Consider the following 10,624-nt stretch of genomic DNA (forward strand, 5'->3'; position numbering starts at 1 on the left):
TCAAAACAAGGCCCCGGGAGTAGACAACATTCCATTAGAACTACTGATGGCCTCAGGAGAGCCAGTCATGACAAAACTCTACCATCTGGTGAGCACGATGTATGAGACAGGCGAAATACCCTCAGACTTTAAGAAGAATATAATAATTCCAATCCCAAAGAAAGCAGGTGTTGACAGATGTGAAAGTTACCGAACTATCAGTTTAATAAGTCACAGCTGCAAAATACTAACGCGAATTCTTTACAGACGAATGGAAAAACTGGTAGAAGCCGACCTCGGGGAAGATCAGTTTGGATTCCGTAGAAATGTTGGAACACGTGAGGCAATACTGACCTTACGACTTATCTTGGAAGAAAGATTAAGAAAAGGCAAACCTACGTTTCTAGCATTTGTAGACTTAGAGAAAGCTTTTGACAATGTTGACTGGAATACTCTCTTTCAAATTCTGAAGGTGGCAGGGCTAAAATACAGGGAGCGAAAGGCTATTTACAATTTGTACAGAAACCAGATGGCAGTTATAAGAGTCGAGGGGCATGAAAGGGAAGCAGTGGTTGGGAAAGGAGTGAGACAGGGTTGTAGCCTCTCCCCGATGTTATTCAATCTGTATATTGAGCAAGCAGTAAAGGAAACAAAAGAAAAATTCGGAGTAGGTATTAAAATTCATGGAGAAGAAGTAAAAACTTTGAGGTTCGCCGATGACATTGTAATTCTGTCAGAAACAGCAAAGGACTTGGAAGAGCACTTGAACGGAATGGACAGTGTCTTGAAAGGAGGATATAAGATGAACATCAACAAAAGCAAAACTAGGATAATGGAATGTAGTCAAATTAAGTCGGGTGATGCTGAGGGAATTAGATTAGGAAATGAGACACTTAAAGTAGTAAAGGAGTTTTGCTATTTAGGGAGTAAAATAACCGATGATGGTCGAAGTAGAGAGGATATAAAATGTAGACTGGCAATGGCAAGGAAAGCGTTTCTCAAGAAGAAAAATTTGTTAACATCGAATATAGATTTAGGTGTCAGGAAGTCGTTTCTGAAAGTATTTGTATGGAGTGTAGCCATGTATGGAAGTGAGACATGGACGATAACTAGTTTGGACAAGAAGAGAATAGAAGCTTTCGAAATGTGGTGCTACAGAAGAATGCTGAAGATAAGGTGGGTAGATCACGTAATTAATGAGGAGGTATTGAATAGGATTGGGGAGAAGAGAAGTTTGTGGCACAACTTGACTAGAAGAAGGGATCGGTTGGTAGGACATGTTCTGAGGCATCGAGGGATCACAAATTTAGCATTGGAGGGCAGCGTGGAGGGTAAAAATCGTAGAGGGAGACCAAGAGATCAATACACTAAGCAGATTCAGAAGGATGTAGGTTGCAGTAGGTACTGGGAGATGAAGAAGCTTGCACAGGATAGAGTAGCATGGAGAGCTGCATCAAACCAGTCTCAGGACTGAAGACCACAACAACAACAGTTTTGTGCATCTGCTCGACGACCCTTCTCGAAAACTGGGACTACCTGTGCTCTTTTCCAATCATTTGGAACCTTCTGTTCCTCTAGAGACTTGCGGTACACAGCAGTTAGAAGGGGGGCAAGTTCTTTCGCGTACTCTGTGTAGAATCGAATTGGTATCCCGTACTAAAAGAAAAAATTACATTCTTTACTCAACATTAGGCTTGTCTTTAGCACAGAAAGGGGTGCACAATGCTGCAACAAAAATTTTTGAACACTTATCCAGTGATATAAAATGTCTTAACAGACAGCAAGGTAAAATTTGAAAATAAATTGAAAAAGTTTCTCCTTGACAACTCCTCCTATTTTGTAGAAGAATTGCTATGTTTGTAATGTGTAAAAGGTGTTGGGTAGCAATTGCTAACTCAATCTGTGTATCTTGTTTTCATTTCGGAGGGAAAAAAATTATATGGTGATGTTTAGAGTACAGATAGATGTACAAATTAATTTGCAATATGAATGTGAAATGACTCGTTCCACATCATTATGATTTTTCATGCAAAATGATCCATTGAACATGAAAGTAACTAACTAACTAGCACTGAGAGCACGTTTGTTACGAGCACAAACATATAACCACAATAGTGCTGAACTCCTGTACAGAGAGTGCTGCTATTTATACAAATATTGAATACAGCATGCACCACAGTTTGTGGCAATGTATACTAAGTCTGACTGAGGAGTAAACTACAAGAAGAAAGTACTTAGCCCATAGTCTGCAATGTAGGCTCGAATTCCAGCCCTGCGACAATCATTTATGTTCTCTGCTGGTTTCGTAAATCTCTTCAGGAAAGTGTCAAAATGGTTTCTCCACAGTAAAGGGCAATATTGCATAACACTGCTATATAGGCTCTTGTCTGCACTTCCATGATGATCTATGTGAATTCCAGACTACTTCTCAAGTGCATGTTGTCTGGCGTTCTGCTACATTCTTTCTCCTCTGCCATATGCTATCTTCTTTTTGCAACATTCATGTAATTAACCTTTTCCAATAACAAGGAAAGATTTTCTGAAAGAGAGAAATGCATTAATATCAAACATAAATCTAAATCGCAGGGCTTTTCTGAAACTAAATGTGTGGGATTAGCCATATATGGAAGTGAAACGCGGACGATAAACATTAGAGGCAAGAAGAATGTAGAAGCTTCTGAAACATGGCCTTACAGAAGAATTCTGAAGATTAGGTGAGTAGATGGAATTACTGTTGAAGAGGTACTAAATTGAGTCAGGTCTTTCTGGCACAGCTTGGCTAAGGAAAGGGATATGACACAACCTGAGGCATCAAGGTATTGTTAATTTGGTAATGCTAATGGTGGTAGGGGACAATGGTAGAGGGAGGTTGAGACTCCTCTATAGTAAGCAGGTTCAAATAGATGCAGGTTGCAGTAGTTCTGCAGAGATGAAGAGACTGGCATGGAGAGCTGCATAAAACAAGTTTCCTTTTAGAACACATACTGTTATGTTTGATCCTGCTGTAATTACCTTCATTCATAAAATGATAATGTTATCTGTAGAAACAAACAAAGTAACTCAAATGTAATTTTGTTTTCATCAGTGTTGCCAAAACTAATTTGGTAAAAATCTGCCACATTATAACTTTTTGAACTTCTGCCCAAGGAAAGTGATTTTAAACATATTAAATGTTTACATCTGTAAGACAAAAGAACTGTATAATAAGAGTACAATCAAGTAAGGTCATCTGCAGCAGCAGGTTAGGTCTTCTATTTGTGCCTGGCCGTTTTTCGTAACCCAAAGTCCTAATTTATTTTAATAATGAATTCCTGAAGAGTCCTATTCCCACCAACCCTTTACTGTCTTCTGCTAGACGAAGGAACTCCTGGTTCTAAAAGCTAGTATTTGGTTTTCCCCTTTATTGCGTTGACATATTCTGTGACAAAAATATTTTTGTATCTCTGTTTTCTTGCAATTATACATTAATAGCTTGCTGTTTTAGTTATTGACTATTATTAATTATTGATAAAATTATATGTGACCCACAATGTTAATTTTCGTTAAATTTTAGGGTTGTAGATAAGGAAGGAAGTCTGCAGCTGAGGCGCAAGTTTTCTATTAGGCACAAGAATTACTTAGTGCGATCCACTTTCTGCCCTATCATGTCCTTCCGGCAGGGAGCATGTGTTGGTGAGTTTTCCTCTCTCTCTCTCTCTCTCTCTCTCTCTCTCTCTCTCTCTTATAAATGTATGATTCAGTGTTGATGGCAATAAGATTGTCAAACTTATTTTGATATGTATTTGTTTCCATACAGAATTTTCAATTAACATATTTAAAAACTACATTCTCTTAGCTAAGCAATTGTGGCTAGTAAGTATCTATTTTGAAGTAGTAGCACTTGAATATTTGGTGATTAACAAACACAGTTTTTCAGAAGTTTAATTTTGTGAGTAAGTGTGCTATATTTTCTTCTTCTATTTCCCTTTGCAGCAAGAACATGTGAAAATTTTGTTAGTAATGGACCATGAAATGATATAGAGTGCATGTGAAATATGTTAACTGCTGTCAAAAATTGTAAATTTATTTATGCTGATGGTGACAACACAGATCCTTGCTGCTCAGTTCCCTCTCAGATAAAATGAGAGGGAGTACAATATAGCAGACTCATATTGAACTGTAGGCAATAATTTTCAAATGAAATCTACAGAGTAAGACTTTAAATTGTGTAACAACCTCAGTGTACCATAACATTTAATTCTAGTTTAACCTTTTGTTTTTCATTCAAGCTTTGTAATTGTTAGTTTTGTAAACATGATGTCCTTAATACATATTGTGCACTATAAATGCCTTTAGTGCTGTGTATTGTCCGTGACCTTCTAGAAATTATGTATTTGTAAGGACAAAAACAAGAAAAAAAAGGAGGTCGCATAGCCTTACAAAAATTTTTATGTTATTTTTTATTTCAGGATTTTGTAATGTAATCTGTAAGTAGTTTACTGTTACAGTTCTCAGCAGTACTTCGTGCAGACTAATTAATGTTTCCTATGTTTAACAACACTTTAGGGGACAATTATTTGTATTTAATATTGTGAACTTTAAAAAGCAACCTTCAACACCTACATCTAGTAATATACACACTTTGCAAGCCACTGTACAGTTCATGGTGGAGGGTAATTCCTACCATTGCTTACCATTCCTTTTCTGCTCATAATGGAATGAGGGGAAAATGTTTGCCTTGTGGCTCCATATGAGCCCTAATCTCCCTTATTTTGAACTTATGTGATATGAATACTGGAAGCAGTAGAATTGTTCTGCAGTTTGTTGCAAATGCTGATTCTCTAAACATGCTCATTGGCATTTGCCTGCTCTCCAGGGATTCCCATTTAAGCTCATGTAGCATTTCATACTGTTTTAACCAGTAACAAATGTAGCAGAATTCGTCTTATTTACTTACATTTCTTCCTTTAATCTAGACTGGTGAGGATCCTAAACATTTGAACAGTACTCAAGAATGGGTTACACAAGTCTTCTGTATGTAGTTTGCTACACTTTCCCATAACTCTTCCCGTAAACCATAATCAACCATTTGCCTTCTCTATAACTGGCTTTATGTCCTTTTTCTGTATCACATTATTTCTCAGTGTTATACCTAGATGTGTGTAATTGCCATAACTGAGTTGAGAAGTGTACTATTAACACTGTAATAAAATATTACAGGAATGTCTTTCCTATCCATCCACATTACCTTACACCTATTCACATTTCCTTTTTCCAAAGCTATTTCACAGAGGAAGACCGCACTGCAGTTCCTTCTCTAAATCCTCGCACGAACAAAAAAATGGCTGACATCGAAATAAGTGTCCAAGGAATAGAAAAGCAACTGGAATCACTCAACAGAGGAAAGTCCACTGGACCTGACGGGATACCAATTCAATTCTACACAGAGTACGTGAAAGAACTTGCCCCCCTACTAACAGCCGTGTACCGCAAGTCCCTAGAGGAACAGAAGGTTCCAAATGATTGGAAAAGAGCACAGGTAGTCCCAGTCTTCAAGAAGGGTCGTCGAGCAGATGAGCAAAACTATAGACCTATATCTCTGACGTCGATCTGTTGTAGAATTTTAGAACATGTTTTTTGCTCGAGTATCATGTCGTTTTTGGAAACCCAGAATCTACTCTGTAGGAATCAACATGGATTCCAGAAACGGCGATCGTGTGTGACCCAACTCGCTTTATTTGTTCATGAGACCCAGAAAATATTAGATACAGGCTCCCAGGTAGATGCTATTTTCCTTGACTTCCGGAAGGCATTCGATACAGTTCTGCACTGTCGCCTGATAAACAAAGTAAGAGCCTACGGAATATCAGACCAGCTGTGTGGCTGGATTGAAGAGTTTTTAGCAAACAGAACACAGCATGTTGTTATCAATGGAGAGACGTCTACAGACGTTAAAGTAACGTCTGGCGTGCCACAGGGGAGTGTTATGGGACCATTGCTTTTCACAATGTATATAAATGACGTAGCAGATAGTGTCGGAAGTTCCATGCGGCTTTTCGCGGATGATGCTGTAGTATACAGAGAAGTTGCAGCAGTAGAAAATCGTAGCGAAATGCAGGAAGATCTGCAGCGGATAGGCACTTGGTGCAGGGAGTGGCAACTGACCCTTAACATAGACAAATGTAATGTATTGCGAATACATAGAAAGAAGGATCCTTTATTGTATGATTATATGATAGCGGAACAAACACTGGTAGCAATTACTTCTCTAAAATATCTGGGAGTATGCGTGCGGAATGATTTGAAGTGTAATGATCATATAAAATTAATTGTTGGTAAGGTGGGTACCAGGTTGAGATTTATTGGGAGAGTCCTTAGAAAATGTAGTCCATCAACAAAGGAGGTGGCTTACAAAACACTCGTTCGACCTATACTTGAGTATTGCTCATCAGTGTGGGATCCATACCAGATCGGGTTGACGGAGGAGATAGAGAAGATCCAAAGAAGAGCGGCGCGTTTCATCACAGGGTTATTTGGTAAGCGTGATAGCGTTACGAAGATGTTTAGCAAACTCAAGTGGCAGACTCTGCAAGAGAGGCGCTCTGCATCGCGGTGTAGCTTGCTGGCCAGGTTTCGAGAGGGCGCGTTTATGGATGAGGTATCGAATATATAGCTTCCCCCTACTTATACCTCCTGAGGAGATCACGAATGTAAAATTAGAGAGATTAGAGTGCGCACGGAGGCTTTCAGACAGTTGTTCTTCCCGCGAACCATACGCGACTGGAACAGGAAAGGGAGGTAATGACAGTGGCACGTAAAGTGCCCTCCGCCACACACCGTTGGGTGGCTTGCGGAGTATAAATGTAGATGTAGATGTCAATGTAGATTTAGAGCAAGATGCCATTCCTCCTCCAGATGAAAATTCCATCAAAGCTCTGAAATGGTCTATTAAAATTGTTATCAGTTTCCGAGACCCTTTTCCTTAGTGCTTACATGGCAAACTTATCATTATGTAACAGGCGCAATTGGAGATGTAGATGAACTTTTGAAAATAAGAACTCTCTATTTCATGAAGTTAAAAATATGTTTATATTAACTTATAGCTTTCCTTTCATAATTGACAATTCTAGTAATTTTCAATTTAGATATCAATTTCAACATGAAGAGTTAAATAATATTTTTTTTCTTTTACTTTCTTCACAGTTACTGGAAGTGAAGACTCCTGTGTGTACTTCTTTGACATTGAACGCGATGGGAAGGCTTGTGTCAACAAGTTGCAAGGACATGCTTCTCCTGTACTGGGTGTTAGCTTCAACTATGATGAGTCCCTATTAGCAACAAGTGATTATCAAGGTCTTGTTATAATATGGGAGAGAGAAAAACGACCCGGAAGTGAGAAATGTCGGGGAAATCCTAGCTGATATAGCTCACTATTTAACAAATAATTTATGAAATGAAATATTTTATTTACAGCATCTATATTCAGATTCTGCAGTGTCGTATCATTTTTTTTGTTGTGTATTGTTACTGCTTTATTTACTAATTTATTTGGAAAAAATGTTGATTGTTACTATTTATTACGAGAATCCTAGCGGAGTTTTTGATGTTAATGTTCTTAAGAACTTTGGTGGCCACACTGTAATTACATGCTTGTTACATGAGGACAATAAAACACATTGTATTCTCTGAATTGTTGTTGTTGTGGTTTTCAGTCCGGAGACTGTTTTGATGCAGCTCTCCATGCTACTCTATCCTGTGCAAGCTTCTTCATCTCCCTGTACTTACTGCAACCTACATCCTTCTGAATCTGTTTAGTGTATTCATCTCTTGGTCTTCCTCTACAATTTTTACCCTCCACGCTGCCCTCCAATACCAAATTGGTGATCCCTTGATGCCTCAGAATATGCCCTACCATCCGATCCCTTCTTCTAGTCAAGATGCACCACAAATTTCTCTTCCCTCCAATTCCATTCAATACCTCCTCATTAGTTATGTGATCTACCCATCTAATCTTCAGCATTCTTCTGTAGCACCACATTTCAAAAGCTTCTATTCTCTTCTTGTCTAAACTATTTATCGTCCATGTTTCATTTCCATACATGGCTATACTCCATACAAATACTTTCAGAAACAACTTCCTGCCACTTAAATCTATACTCAATGTTAACAAACTTCTCTTCTTCAGAAATGCTTTACTTGCCATTGCCAATCTACATTTTATATCCTCTATTCGACCATCATCAGTTGTTTTGCTCCCCAAATAGCAAAACTCATTTACTACTTTAAGTGTCTCATTTCCTAACCTAATTCCCGCAGCATCACCCGATTTAATTTGACAACAGTACACTATCCTCATTTTGTTTTTGTTGATGTTCATCTTATACCCTCCTTTCAAGACACTGTCCATTCCGTTCAGCTGCTCTTCCAAGTCCTTTGCTGTCTCTGACAGAATTACAATGTCATCGGTGAACCTCAAAGTTTTTATTTCTTATCCATGGATTTTAATTCCTACTCCGAATTTTTATTTTGTTTCCTTTACTGTTTACTCAATATACAGATTGAATAGCATCGGGGAGAGGCTACAACGCTGTCTCACTCCCTTCCCAACCACTGCTTCCTTTTCATGTCCCTCGACTCTTATAACTGCCATCTGCTTTCTGTACAAATTGTAAATAGCCTTTCGCTCCCTGTATTTTACCCCTGCCACCTTTAGAATTTGAAAGAGAGTATTCCAGTCAACATTGTCAAAAGCTTTCTCTAAGTCTACAAATGCTAGAAATGTAGGTTTGCCTTTCCTTTATTTGGCTTCTAAGATAAGTCGTAGGGTCAGTATTGCCTCATGTGTTCCGATATTTCTACGGAATCCAAACTGATGTATCCCGAGGTCGGCTTCTACCAGTTTTTCCATTCGTCTGTAAAGAATTCGTGTTAGTATTTTGCACCCGTGGCTTATTAAACTGATAGTTCGGTAATTTTCACATCTGTCAACAGCTGCTTTCTTTGGGATTGGAATTATTATATTCTTCTTGTAGTCTGAGGGTATTTCGCCTGTCTCACACATCTTCCTCACAAGATGGTAGAGTTTTGTTAGGCCTGGCTCTCCCAAGGCTGTCAGTAGTTCTAATGGAATGTTGTCTACTCCCGGGGCCTTGTTTCGACTTAGGTCTTTCAGTGCTCTGTCAAACTCTTTACACAGTATCATATCTCCTATTTCATCTTCATCTATATTCTCTTCCATTTCTATAACATTGTCCTCAAGAAAATCGCCCTTGTGTAGACCCTCTATATACTCCTTCCACCTTTCTGCTTTCCCTTCTTTGCTTGGAACTGGGTTTACATCTGAGCTCTTGATATTCATGCAAGTGGTTCTCTTTTCTCCAAAGGTCTCTTTAATTTTCATGTAGTCAGTATCTATCTTACCCCTAGTGAAATGCGCCTCTACATCCTTACATTTGTCCTCTAGCCATCCCTGCTTAGCCATTTTGCACTTCCTGTCGATCTCATTTTTGAGACATTTGTATTCCTTTTTGCCTGCTTCATTTACTGCATTTTTATAGTTTCTCCATTCATAAATTAAATTCAATATCTCTTCTGTCACCCAATGCTTTCTATTAGCCATCGTCTTTTTACCTATTTGATCCTCTGCTACCTTCATTATTTCATCTCTCAAAAAGCTACCCATTCTTCTTCTACTGTATTTCTTTCCGCCATTCTTGTCAATTGTTCCCAAATGCTCTCCCTGAAGCTCTCTACAACCTCTGGTTCTTTCAGTTTATCCAGGTCGCATCTCCTCAAATTCCTACCTTTTTGGAGTTTCTTCAGTTTTAATCTACAGTTCATAACCAATAGATTGTGGTGAGAGTCCACATCTGCCCCTGTAAATTTCTTACAATTTAAAACCTGGTTCCTGAATCTCTGTCTTACCATTATATAATCTATTTTAGACCTTCCATTATTGCCAGGCTTCTTCCATGTATACAGCCTCCTTTTATGATTCTTGAACCAAGTGTTAACTATGATTAAGTTACGCTCATTGCAAAATTCTACCATGCGGCTTCCTCTTTCATTCCTTCCTCCCATTCCATATTCACCTACTATGTTTCCTTCTCTTCCTTTTCCTACTATCGAGTTCCAGTCACCCATGACTACTAAATTTTCGTCTCCCTTCACTACCTGAATAATTTCTTTTATCTCATCATACATTTCATCAATCTCTTTGTCATCTGCTGAGCTAGTTGGCATATAAACTTGTACTATTGTGGTAGGCGTGGGCTTCGTACCTATCTTCGCCACAATATTGTGTTCACTATGCTGTTGGTAGTAGCTTGCCCGCACTCCTATTTTTTTATTCATTATTAAACCTACTCCTGCATTACCCCTATTTGATTTTGTATTTATAACCCTGTATTCACCTGACCAGAAGTCTTGTTCCTCCTGCCACCGAACTTCACTAATTCCCACTATATCTAACATTAACCTATCCATTTCCCTTTTTAAATTTTCCAACCTACCTGCCCGATTAAGGGATCTGACATTCCACACTCCGATCCTTAGAACACCAGTTTTCTTTCTCCTGATAACGATGTCCTCCTGAGTAGTCCCTGCCCAGAGATCCGAATGGGGGGCTATTTTACCTCCGGAATATTTTACCCAAGAGGATGCCATC

At 38.7% G+C, this 10,624-nt stretch overlaps 1 protein-coding gene across 1 annotated transcript in view; it reads left to right on the top strand.

The window, feature by feature from the left end:
• Positions 1–7,634, top strand: part of LOC126162563 (WD repeat-containing protein 13-like) — a 78,189-nt gene extending 70,555 nt beyond the window's left edge. Inside the window, exons 9-10 of the mRNA XM_049919152.1 lie at positions 3,533–3,651; positions 7,162–7,634. Of these exons, the coding sequence (XP_049775109.1) occupies positions 3,533–3,651; positions 7,162–7,379 (337 nt within the window). The 3' untranslated portion in view covers positions 7,380–7,634. The remainder of the gene's footprint in view (positions 1–3,532; positions 3,652–7,161) is intronic.
• Positions 7,635–10,624: the final 2,990 nt, after the last annotated feature.

This window comes from Schistocerca cancellata, chromosome 2 (assembly GCF_023864275.1).
Source record: "Schistocerca cancellata isolate TAMUIC-IGC-003103 chromosome 2, iqSchCanc2.1, whole genome shotgun sequence".
In the NCBI taxonomy this organism is placed as follows: Eukaryota; Metazoa; Arthropoda; class Insecta; order Orthoptera; family Acrididae; genus Schistocerca; species Schistocerca cancellata.